Below are 14,050 nucleotides of genomic sequence, written 5' to 3' on the forward strand. Positions count from 1 at the left end.
GTTCTCTCTTTATGAATGGGTTCAAAGTACTGCTACAAATGTTTTAAAGGTTTGGTAGCGGTGCTTTGATCGCATCCATAAAGAGAGAAGCAACATCAATGTCGTGATTTTTGACTGGTTGCATTTAACACAACGGTGTAACACTTGAGTAAGACGCTGCTATCGATGTATTCTTCTAAATTTATAAATAAATCTAAAAGTCTAGTCCAATCACAAGCAACAATTACTAAGCGCCCATTCAACTATTGTGTTCGCTAACAACAATCAATGACTACATTCAGCAGAAAAAACAACTTTGTAACTATTTTAAGACTCTTTACGATTAATTCTTGCTCTTAGTTCTTGCTGGATGTATAAATTAATCATATTAAAGAATCAATAGTTGCGAAGCTGCTTCTTCTGCTGAACGCAATCATTCTTTAATCGATCAAATTGTAAAATTCTTTGTTGTGATTAGTCAATCAAATCCTTCGAAGCATTTATAACATCAAATTGATACTCTTTATGGAGGACTTTAGTATATCAAAAACTTACCCGCCTCTACCCTGTAACATTTGCATCATTCGTCTTTCCCTGGCACGTAGCATTTCTTCCTTCTTCTTCTTATCGGATGGTGGTTTTGCCAATGAAACTTCTATATGGGATCCACCCATTTCCTTACCATTTAATTCGTTCATTGCCTTAAAAACCATCACGTATATATATTTAAAACAAATCTTTATTAGAAGTTAACTGTTAAAAATAAATACACTTCTTTAAATAATAAAAATATTACAGTTGTTTTATATTGCATTTGTAAGTAACATAAAGAATTTAGTAGCCATTTTGTACTCCAATCAAAAATTATTTCAATAAAGAAGAGAAATGTGTTTTAATGAAAATGTAAAAAATAACAAAAATTTTTTATATAAGTACTTTAAGTACTTAAGATTTAAAAGTTCTATTACGATACAGAAATTATTTGTTCCGTAAATAATAAAAATTTATTTATTTATTTACAAAACAACTATGGTCACACAAGAGCATCGGCTAGACTGCTTTAAAAAAAAAATTATTAGGTGATTCTACTATTGTGATATTCATTGAAAAGTAGAGGAAACTACTACGCTTTGTGCTAAAAATGCCAGTATTACTTTCTATTGTGACACGTGATTTCCAAAATGAGAAATGCATTTCAAGGCAGTATTCTTGTATACTTAAAGCAAAGGATTTAAGTATCTTATAAAACTGTTGCTAAATATATTCATAAATCATCTTCATATAAAAATGACACAATACAAACAATAAAAAAATATCAACAATTTTTCGAAAAAGGAAAAACGCGAAGAATATCGGAAAAAAATAAAATCATTTTCAAGACTTTCTGCGAAAGTCTCTATTGACATTGATACAAGACAAAAACAATTAGCCAAAAAAAATGAACATTAACGTATAAATTAGTATAATAATTTTGAAAAGCAGCTAAGCAAGGCAAACATCTCTTAGCATAGTACAACACTAAAACCTTTTCTCAAACTAGAGCATGTCAAAAAGCGACGCTTATGGGGTTATACAAAATTTGAATCGTGATTGACGTAATGTAATTTTTACTGATAAAGCATCTTTTTGTACATATGTTTCTGTCAAACACGGATGGTCTTTTCCGGAAAAATTGCCATTAGAGCGCACCGTTAAATATCCAGTTAAGATCCATGTTAGAGAATGCTTCAGTTTTCATAATTTTGGCACTTTATATTTGTTTACTCACAATCTAAAGCCTAAAAAAATGCTCGAAATCTATTGGCAATCACTATTAAACCGTTAAACACACCAATCCTATAAAATACGTAAACATATTTTCTGGTTTGAGAGACTTTTTTAACTTTGAGAAGGTATAACTTTGATTCCAATCAATATTTTTCAACAATCTTTTTTTTGCAAATAAAAGTTCAGAATCTCAAAAATGTGACAACACAATCGGCATTGTCGAAAAATGATTTACTGTAATGTTATAAAGGAAAAACAATTAAGTAAAAATAAAAAATTGTTCAAAAATCCACTTTTTCTTTAAAAAATCATATCATCGCAACAAATAACTTTTAAGAACTACAAAATACGGCGTTTTAAGGCTAAAGAGTCATACTTTCAAAAAAAATTATGTCATTGTCATTCCTATTAAAAAGTATAATTATGTAATAAAGCAAATATAAGGTATTTTTGATTAACTCAAGGTATTTAAAATTGAAAATTGATGTGTTTTGTGATATATTTCGGACCCTGCGAGGAATCCTCCTTTCCAACAGCACTATACATATAATATTCTAATTTTAGAGAGAGTATATGCAAGTAACAGACCTGTTCAAACGTATTTTGTCCGATTGTTTTTATATAAAATTATTCACAAAAAAATTTTATTCACACCCAATGATAGTCCCAGACCCCAACAAAACTTTGCTGCCGTACCATTTAAATTCTAGGTAACTAATAAAGCTAATCAACCATATCAATCAAAAGAAATTTCAATCTTTTTTTACCGCATAGTCCCAACCTCTTATCTGATTCCGTTTTCACACAGCAAGTATTCAAAACTTCATATGGGTCTCTCTAGCCCCCACGTGTGTTTGAGAGTTAAAGTTTGCTGAGAAGTGTTTAGATTAATGGTTAATAAATCGTAGATACTGCAAAAGGAAAATGACCCGAAACACTGCAACCGCTTATACACTGTGTGGAAAATGATATTCAGAGTTCAGATTGGCCTGCGCAGCCTGATGCAAACTCAATTGAAAATGTGTGATCATGAGTTCACTTTAAAGCAATTATGTTGCCATGTCCAAGCTATTGATCTGAGATGGCAATCGTTACCGCAGCAATATGCAAAAAATCTTGTAGAAATTATGCCGAAACGATGTCAGCAAATACTTTACAACAATAAAGACTGAACGACTTACTAAATAAATAAATGAATGATAGTGGTTCTAGTACACTTTAAATCAATCTAAACTTAAAAACAATAATTTTTCTTTTAGATATGCAGACGATGCTCTTGTGTAACAAACTATAAATTCAGAATTGCAACTTTGCACAAATTATATTGAATACTTAAAATACTTATAAAATAAATTGAGATATATTTGTATAAATTATTGAGTGTATATATTGTATATATAGTTTTACAATAATTTAATTTCAAACAAAAAATAAACTACAAAAATGTGTTATTTAAAATATCGTATTCAAGCAAGTTTTATGTGGGCATTTCTGGATAAAGCAAATTAATCATCTATCAAAAATTTTTTAAATTTGGCACATTAATAGTGCTGATAATACAATTTTGTGCCAAAGAATTTTTTAATTGCAGAATTAATCAAGATATAAACAATTAAAGATAAATATCCTGTTTAGAGGATCATCCTGCAATGACTTTGACATGTGTTGTCAAGGTTACAAACTTAAATGATCTTTAAAAGATTTTAACCATTTGTTTGTTTTTTGTAAAAATTTATAATCATAAAAAAGTAATAAAAATTACTTCCTGATAAAATAAATAATTGATGTATGTGTAAAGTAAAAATTTTAACACTTAAAGCGCTAAAGTCGTCTGTATACGCGGATCGACAAATCTTTTTATGGAAGACACGGATTGAAAAATCCTCTTATAGAATAGTACAGACAATAACGAAGGGTGGTGACTACAATTTAATACAAAAAATGGAACAAAATTATAAAAATATAGTTGTTAATCAACATTTACTACGCATAGAAATTTGAAACTTTGTACGTATAAAATAAGCAATTGGCACCTTAAAAAATTCCAACAAAGAACAATATTGTGCTTTTAGAATGAGCCTAGACGCTTCAGTACAAACGAAATTTCATGTGTAAATTGATGTGGGGAATCAATTTAAAGAGTAACAGCAGTAATTGTATAACATGGTAGTTGAGATCTTGCATTAGATGGCACTAAAATAGAAGAATAAGGACAGACGAGAGCATTTGACAAAAAACGCTAGCCTATTGACCTGGCCTTAGCGCTATTCCCCTTACTCTTCGGTCCGCGCGCAACCGCGAATCGCTCGACTTTCCGTCAAAGAAAAATCTGCAGTACCGACTTTGAGTGAGTTCTACCGTCATTCCAGCATTGCTTTAAGTAGGCGCGCGTGGCAACAAGTGCCGCATCACAAATTTATTATTTGAGTTATAATAATTAAATAAATAATTGTTAAATCGTCATAAAAACAAATAAAATATATTTATAATAAAATATAATATTAAAATTTAATTACAAATTGAAATAATAAATATGGTCAAAAATATTTCTTAATGCTTAATAATTTTCTTGATGAATTTATAAACATTTATAAGATTCCTCCAAACTGCGTACAATTTTGCCGGACTTAAAACATAGCTTTAAAGAAAAATCCGAATGTAATATCACAAAATTTAATTGCTAATCAATTTAATTAATTATTTGATGCTTGTACCTATCTCTACTATCCCCCCTAATCCCAAAAACTTTAAAGAAATTATTGCAAAAAATTATCTCGACCAAGGTTTAAACCTGGATCCCCAAACTATCCAGGAAAGGTGTCTAACCTAGTAGCTAAGATACCCTAAGCCTTTAAAGTATAAACTCAATATTAACATTTTCCATTTGATTTATTTTGCAGGGACCTGAAATTGAATAACACTCAAGATAATTTTTACCTTAACAGCATTATCTCTATCTTCAAAATGAATAAAGGCATAATCCTTGATCTTTTTCACTCGCTCAATTTTGCCATACTGTTCAAAACTTTCCTTCAGCTTCTCCTCAGAGCAATCTTGTGTCAAATTTCGTACGTAAAGCACACGCACCTGAAACAGAAAAATTGTATGATTTGTTAAACCAGCACAAGAATCAAAGAATAACATATTGCAAATAATTAAAAAATTTCCAATAAAAACCAAGCAAGTCCATTAAGAAAAAAATCTTGATTATAACAATTTTATTCCGGTATCAGAACACGGGAAATATAAATATAAATATTGGGTGAGTGCAAAAGTTTGCGCCCGAGTCATTATTAAAACTTGAACAGTATAATGGCATATAAAACTTTTTTTTAATCAGTTATGTAATCGTCGTTGCTTTCTACAATCTTTTCTTAAAGTTCTGGTAGCATACAGATGTCTCAATCATAAAACGACCTCGGTTTTGCGTTAAAAAAGAAAAAAAAAATAGTTTTTGACGGATTCCAAAAATGCGAATTTTTTCCATTAAATCGTTTTGTAATAATCGAAACAAATGATAATCCAATGGTGCGATATCAGGAAAATACGGTAGATATGATATGTCCTACTTCAGTACCTTTAATTTGCGCAAAATCAGTTTTACAGTGTGGTTTCGCCACGTTGTAGTAAAAACTGACTCCACCATACTTAGATATTTCTCCTAAATTGCTACCTTTAAATTGTCTAATTCACAGTTACATGTCAAAATCAAATTTGCCCAATGGGGAGGAACTTAAAATAAATTATTCCTTTGCAATCTCATCAACCAGAAAGCATCATTTTCTCAAGATGCAAATTGGCTTCCCCTGGCACGCTCATCTGTTAGTTTCCAAATGCATTGAACATTATTGTACAGAATCCATTTTTCATTGCTAATCGCAAGTTCATCCACAAACAACTATTTAGTCGGCCAAGTAAAGAAATAGCTGCAGAAACCCAATTCAATTTATTTCAGTTATCAAATATGGCATTCATATATCAAGTTCAAAATCTCTTTTTTAAATGTCAAAATACAGTTGATCTGTCAATGTTGAACCTCTTAGACATCTTTTGTTAAAATTTGCGAATTATTTTGCACTAACGTGTCATTTGTGCCAAAAGATCGGCTATATCATGACTGCTCATCTATGTGAAAATCACTACATTTAAATTTTGCAAATCATTTCTTAACAATTCAAATTGTCGATGCACGATCCTGTTAAACATCTTAAATATTTTTTACGACAGTACCAATTATTATACCCTTCCAAAACTCATAAAACATAACATGTCGTAAATACAACTTTGTATCAATAATAAAAAAAAAAATTTTTTTTTACAACGCAAAAATTTATTCAAAGCACAAAAATTTTTCGCTTAAATGATCATTGAATGGCACTTTTCCATAGATATGTAATACTTATAATTAAGACCTAACAATTCGAGCACGATCCCGGATTGCGCGTGAAGAATTGCTACGTACAAGTCGAGATTAAATTGGATTCAGTTGACGAGCATCGGATCTTCTCAAGAAATGTTGCTTCTTCACTTTAGTGAGCATCCGACTCATTCGTATGGAGCGGTTCTTCGCGCGCAGCACGGAATCGTGCCCAAACTTCTGAGCCCTACTCATAACAATCACTGGCACTAATAGCTCATACAGCTTTTCTAATAACATCTCTTAGAATCGGACTTTTGCACTCATCCAATATGAATAATATGAATATAAATAAATAATAAATAGTAAATGTAAAATTTTGTAAGAACTAAATAAGTTTACAAATCTTAATGTCTCTTTTAAATAAATCCTCAAAACATTAGCCTAAAACGGTAATTATTTACTATAAAGAATCCAGCTCCAATCATGTTGACCTTGACATATGTTATAGAAACAAAAATATTAAACATTTCCTTATAAATTAATTGGCGCTCTCGTACAGAAAAGACAAAAAAAGTTTTTTTCTTAATTATTTCAGAAAATATTCATGTAAAAAAAAATGTGTTAAATAAAAAATAAAGCTTACAAAAAAAATTACAAATAAGGTTCTATACATATTTTACCTAACTTCAATACTTTAGTCGTTATAATAAAAAACTCATTTTTTAAAACAGTATTTTTATTATAACGACTAAAGTATTGAAGTTAGGTAAAATAAGTATATGACCTTTTTTTGTAGAACTTATCACGAGCTTTATTTTTATTTGACCCTTTTTTTGTAAAATAAATATTTTCTTAAATAATTAAGTAAAACTGTTTTTTTCTTTCTTCAAATATATCTCAAAAATTGTACGAGAGCGTCAATTAATTTATAAAGAAAAGTTGTTCAGTATTCTTGCCTCTATAATGTATGTCAAGGTTAACATGATTGGACCTGGGTCCCCTATAGTAAATAATTACCATTATTTACACTAAAATTACCATATTTATATTTCTTAAAAAGTAATATGAAAAGATATTGCATTAAGAGCAATTTATAAAATTTTGAAATAAAAAGTAAAAACATTACCTCTTTATACTTTAAATAACATTTCTTTATCTTATCATTACTTATGTTATAAAAAAGGGAAATACTAATAGATAATAAAACAATAGGTGTAGAATTACAAGAACTATACCTACAATAACCAGAGAGTCTAAAGGTTTTTAATTTTTCTTTTCAATGAGTCATTAAAATATCAATTAAAGCCTAATATTTTATTCTTGAAATCGATTGTTTATCATACTTGATAAAATTTACAAAAATTGACAATTTATTAAAATAATTATAATTTCATTGGTAAATCTAGTGAATTTGCTCTCTTTTGTAATTTCCATCTAAGTTATATGATACACTATCAGTCCTTTTATATCTGTTAAATATCTAGAGAAAAATCATACATTTTTACATAATAAATGATTAGCTTTTCGTATTTTTATAAATTTTTATAAATTTAACTTTAGATTTGTTTGTTTTTTATAGGAAAGCTTTCAACTAAATTCGATTGGTCCGCTTATTTACTTTGGACATGGTTTGTTCATCTGGCTCTTCCTGAGGGTCAGCCCAATCGACAATAATATCACATCCCCAAACTTTGATACGTCCGGTACTCAGCCTTCGCTTCGCTAAAGAAGCTGCTTTGTGAGATTCATACTCCAAAAAGCAAAAACCTCTATTCTTCTTTTTGTCATCCGGTGAACTGTAGATAATCACCTCTGTCAGGCCAGCTATGTTAAAAAAAAACCATACAAAAAGCAGGTGAGTCACTTAAACATGAAGATGATCGCAAAATTTTAAGAATTGCTAAGCCACGCACACATGTACGTACATAAACGCGCGCACGTGTGTGTGTGTGTGTGTGTGTGTGTAAAATAAAAAATAAAAATAATATCAAAACAAAATATCAATTCAAACAAATATTACAACCTTATATATGAAGTACGTCGTGAGAGATTTGATATATATTTTCTAATATACATATAATTGTGTGTATGTGTGTATGTGTGCGCGTGCGTGTGTAATTATATAATAATTATAGTTTATTTCAAATATTTATAATAAATTATATCTTACTATAATAATCTTTTTATTATAAAAAATAATTATCATAGATCACTTTATATTCATATTAAAACTACTCGTATGTAAAAATATCGTCAAAATTTATATTGGTACAAATAATTTAATTTATTGTCCATGTCTATGTTGCTTTTAATGGAGCACAAAAATATTATTTAGCAGCAAAAAATTAGAATAACTTGGATATAATTAAATATATTGCACGCAATATTAATCAATCTGTAAAATCTTTAGAGCACTTTAACAGCTTCGCTCTGGTGGATTAACTTTAATAAAATTTTAGAATAAAATTTCCATAACATTTTGTTAACTTTTATATTCATTTTAAAACATTTCACCCTTTTGATTTCAAAATTTTAAAAAATTCCATGAAAGTCAATAAACTAATAATAAAATGGCAATAGTTATTAAAATATGAATCAAATTTTACATTGAAATTTCATCAAAAATTCATTACACTTTGAATAAAATTTCTTTATTATTTTATTAAATATTACGAATTTTCGTTGAAATTTTATTTTCATCAAATTCACATTAACTTTACCACCCATGGATGACATACCGTGTACGATTTTTTACATTAATATAATTTTTTTATAATAAATTTAAAGACTTGATTTGAGGTTCAAAAAATTTTTAACTATCCATAGATATGATAAGCCTACAAAGATATTCTTTTTGTATTACTTATTCTCAACGTAAGAGTGCACAAAAGTTTAAAAAAAAAACCTGATACAAGTTGCTAACTTGTAAGTTTTCAGCGATCTGGCTAGCTCTTTATTTTTAATTAAAAATAATTTATTAGATTCCAGATAGTATAAAAATAAATACATAAAATTGTAGAATTAAAAAAAATTTTTATCGTAATGTATATATAATGTAATGTTTATTACGGGTTTTGTAATATTCCTTCGTCTTTTGCATATTAACGCGCGCAAATACTGTAAAATTTCTGGGATTCTCTGCGAGATCCGTGCTCTTTAATTATTATATGTATAATAATATTTATTCACTACAATCTTTTATCTGCTATATTGTTCAAATTATATTAACGTGTTCAAACAAAAATTGTTCATTAGTTGTAAAATCGTGATTTATTGATTTTTCACAAATATCGATTTTTGATCCTTCAAATAATTAAACTTTTTTAAGCAAATCATATCGTACTATTTTTGTTTATTAGTCTAAAGGGTCAACTAAAAAATCGCACTGATGTTTTGTTTCAAATTAAAATTAGAAAGTTTCAGATTTTTATTTAAAATATATTTTTTGCAAATTTTTGCAATACAAATTCTTTAAACAATTGCAATACTTAATAATAAAATATTTTTAATTCTGATCTCGTCTTTAACTGGCTCGATTTCATAAATTATGAGCTAAAAAATATGTTCTATGTTCAAAGATATAGCATGACAAAATTACATGGTTTTACAGATTCATAAGTAGCGAAAAAGTAACCAAAAATAATATGTCGCAAGATAAAATTAAAATATCATCTGCTTCTTATTAAATGCAAAAAAATAGTAAATATTTAAATATATTTAAAATTTCATTAAATATTTATTTAAATTTCGTTAAAATCTTATTAAAATTCTTGTACCAAAGCGCAATATAAAATTACTTTGTCATGTATCATTTATTGAGTCTTTTTTAAGCATTATCGGTAATATTTTTTGTTTTAAGCCCATTTTACATGATTATAATTTGCAACAAACTCAAAAATAGAATTTTATTTATAATTTTATATCAAATTATTTACAGAATATTTGATTGTTTCTTTCTTTAACGTTGAGTTATTAAAAAATGTGGTTTCTTAAACATGATTATTAAGAAATACATATATAATATGTATAATAAAAGTTTATCATGGAGAATTCTTTAATAACATTAGTTTCAATAATATCCATAATTACAGCAAGATTAGCTCACAGTCATATACTTCGTAAATACAAAAGAAATATTTGGTACAAGGCATATAAAGAGAGCAAAAGTATACTTAACATGATACATAATGAACTTTTATTCGAAGATCCAATAGTATATAAAAATTTTTTTTAAATTAAACAAAAAATAATTTAAAAATTTATTTAAGTAACAATTTATTAAGTAACATTTTAATTCAGAAAGAAATTTTTTCAATGAATCGGCAGGAGCATATTTATATATGTAATTGACAGACTTTACTACGAATAAATAAGAATATTTTTTAAGTTCAATTAATAAACAAGTAACGTGAACCTGGGATTAAGACATTGTCACATAAACGATCAGATATGACAATAAGTTAAATTGTAGTTTATATCATTAACAATTTACGAATACTAGCAAAACAGGCGCGCGCTATGTGCGCGATACACAACTTTTGATATTATAAATTACAAATTTACTCGATACATACATAATTCTTGATAACTGTCAAAACTCGATTTCTACAATGACAATAGCTCACAAAGTAAGCACAGCATAACAGGCAATTAACATTACAAAAAAGCGTCAACAATAAACTTCGATTATCGATTTAACATGGATTTTTTCAGATAGGATTTATACAATGCGCATATTTCATGCGTCTTATTTGTTCACATGTTTTTTGCATAAAATTATAAATAGAATTGTCCCATATTCTGAAAATAAATTAATACAAATTATAGATCATGTAAAATGAACTTTATAGATTATAAATGTTGTTTTTATTTATTTGTATATTTAAGGACAAATAAATTTAAAGGACAATAAGGACAATAAATTTAAAAACAAGAAAAAATAAGCTTAAGAAAACAAATTTGTCAAATAAATTTTTACATGTAAAAAAAAAATATTCTACAGTTAAATTAAAGGAAATAAGAAATGTGTGTGCGTATGCGCACGCGCTCGTGTGTGCGCGTGTGTGTGTGTGTGTGTGTGTGTGTGTGTGTGTGTGTGTGTGTGTGCGCGCGCGCGCGCGCGAATAAATACATAACACACACACACACACACACACACACACACACACACACACACACACACACACACACAGTTATTTAGATATGTATTTAAATATATATATTTAATATATATTACTATTTAAATGGGTGTGTGTGTGTGTGTGTGTGTGTGTGTGTGTGTGTGCGCGCGTGTGTGTGTGTGTGTGTGTGTGTGTGTGTGTGTGTGTGTGTGTACGTACGTACGTATGTATGTATATATTTAGGGTGTAGCAAAATAAAGAAACCTGGAATATACCATGAGGTAGAGAACATGAATCAAAAAATTCTGAGTCATTTTTTGATCTAAGCCTTCTGTTCCATGCTGTATGATGATAAAGTTAGCAAATCAGCGCCCGTCTATAGAAGGAATGCAGAGACGGACAGTAGACGGGCGGAGCGGAGCTGACAAACTACGGGAGAACAACAATGAGCAGCAAAAATATATAATTAAACACACACACACACACACGGACACACACATTCTCTCTCTCTCTCTCTCTCTCTCTCTCTCTCTCTCTCTTCACCTTGTTTAAAAAATTTTTTTTAATCCTAAGATGCACAATAAAATGAACATTTCGTTGTTTTTATAATAATTTATCAATTCAATGTAAATTAATTATTTATTTTCTTATAATTATAAATATTTGAAGTGTTCTCCTCCTACTTCGATACACGTTCTTGCTCTTTTGTGTACATTTGGCGTAATTTTTCGAACTTGAACATTATCAAGTCCCTCAATAATGCGGAATACTAATTCTGTCATCTCGTCAGCTGTCTCAATGTTGGTGTGCATAAATATTTTCTTCTTGTTTTGCTCTCCCCCCAAAAAAATCATACGGATTGTAATCCAGAGATTGAGCAGGCCACGAAGTTATTAAACCTCTTCCAAATCATTGGAGGGAAGTTTCATCGAGATAACGACAAACTATACCTTTAAATAAGATTTATTGAAATGATATTAAAAATAGTTTAATGGATAATTACACTTGAATATAAAATTTGTCTCAAACAAACGATGTTTTTAATACTAATTCCAATTAATCTAATTAACGAGAAATCATTGTATAAAAGCAAGTTATTCTATGTATGTACACTGTCAAAAAAATTTTCGTGGTTCAAGTAAATACGTTATTAGAACCATTCAAGCAAATTATTTACTTTACATAAATAAATATTACTTGTTTTGTAAAAAAATATTGTTTCTTTATAATATTATTTATTTCTTTAAAGTAATATTTATTTGTGTGAAGTAAATAATTTGCTTAAATGGTCCTAATAACGTATTTACTTAAACCACAAAAATTTTTTTCACAGTGTACATACATAGAATAACTTGTTTTATATAATAATTTCTCATTAATTAGATTAATCGGAATTAGTATTAAAAGCATATAGTTTGTTTGAGTTAAATTTTATATTCAAGTGTAATTATCCATTAAACTACTTTTAATATCAACTTCAATAAATCTTATTTAAAGGTATAGTTCGCCGTTATCTCGATAAAACTTTCCTCCAATAGTTCGGAAGAGGTTCAATAATTCCGTGTCATGCTCGATCTCCGGATTACAATCCGTGTGATTTTTTTCTTTAGGGAGCAATAAAAAAGAAAATATTTATGCACACCAACATTAAGATATCTAACGAGATAACAGAATTAATATTCCGCACTATTGACGAAATTGATAATGTTCAAGTTCGAAGAGCTATGCCAAATGTGCACAAAAGAGCAAGAACATGTATTGAAGTAGTAGGAGCACTCTTCGAACACTTCTTATAATTATAAGAAAATAAATCATTAATTTACATTGAGTTGATAAATTATTACAAAAATACCGAAACGTTTATTTTAATTGTGCACCTATAGAATCTTTAAGATTTTTTAAAGGTAAAGAGAGAGAGAGTGTGTGTGTGTGTGTGTGTGTGTGTGTGTCTGTGTGTGTCTGTGTGTGTGTTTAATTACAACCGTTTCGCTGCTCATCGTTCTTCCGCCGCGTAGTTCGTCAGCTCCGCTCCGCACGTCTATTGTCCGTCCCTCCTTTCCTTCTATAGATGGGCGCTGATTCGCTAACTTTATCATATAGCATGGAACAGAAGGCTCAGATCAAAAAATGACTCAGTATTTTTCAACTTGGATTCATGTTCTCTACCTCATGGTATACTCTAGGTCCCTTTGTTTTGTTTTACCCTATATATATATATATATATATATATATATATATATATATATGTGTGTGTGTGTGTGTGTGTGTGCGTGTGTGCGTGTATATGTACATACATACATACATACACATATATACATATATACATGTGTGTATGTGTGTGGGTGTGTTTTAACACAGGGTGTCCCATAGACACACACACACACACACACACACACACAGAGTTATTTTAGAAAAATAGCTTTTGACTAGGCAAACGCTATCTGTTTGGTCAACTGACTTTCACCCAAGAACAAAAATTTGATTTAGATTTAGTTATATCTTTCGGGTTCCGCCTTCCCTACGGAAACTCCATCGTCCGCATGTATTTGCAACATAAAGGACAAAAAAAAATTGTGAAAGTAATTATAAAGATAAAAAAAGGCAATTATAAAAGATAATTGTTCAATGCATGTTTGCTGAATACCATTTGCCCAACAGCAATTCAGTCAAATGATATTTGCTTAGGAAAATAGCATTTGAACACAAAGATAAAACGGGCAAAAGTCATTTGACCAGGCAGATAGCATTTGTTTAGTCAAAAGCTCCATTTTTCTAAAACCTATTTGTCTACGACGTACACATATGTACAGAGTGATTATTAATG

At 28.9% G+C, this 14,050-nt stretch overlaps 1 protein-coding gene across 19 annotated transcripts in view; it reads right to left on the reverse strand.

Moving 5' to 3' along the window:
* The window catches only part of LOC105207511 (heterogeneous nuclear ribonucleoprotein R), a 117,251-nt gene that overhangs the window by 48,697 nt on the left and 54,504 nt on the right, over window positions 1-14,050 (reverse strand). For 18 of the 19 annotated variants that reach the window (XR_005574920.1, XM_039449867.1, XM_039449859.1 and 15 more), the window contains exons 6-8: window positions 7,725-7,930; window positions 4,684-4,833; window positions 535-680 (exon numbers count right to left, since the gene is read on the reverse strand). Coding sequence is in view for 18 of the 19 variants with exons in the window: in XM_039449867.1 (XP_039305801.1) it covers window positions 535-680; window positions 4,684-4,833; window positions 7,725-7,930 (502 nt within the window). In the remaining variant the exon portion in view is untranslated. The remainder of the gene's footprint in view (window positions 1-534; window positions 681-4,683; window positions 4,834-7,724; window positions 7,931-14,050) is intronic. The other variant, XM_039449860.1, reaches the window with a different exon arrangement.

This window comes from Solenopsis invicta, chromosome 5 (genome assembly GCF_016802725.1).
Source record: "Solenopsis invicta isolate M01_SB chromosome 5, UNIL_Sinv_3.0, whole genome shotgun sequence".
NCBI lineage: Eukaryota > Metazoa > Arthropoda > Insecta > Hymenoptera > Formicidae > Solenopsis > Solenopsis invicta.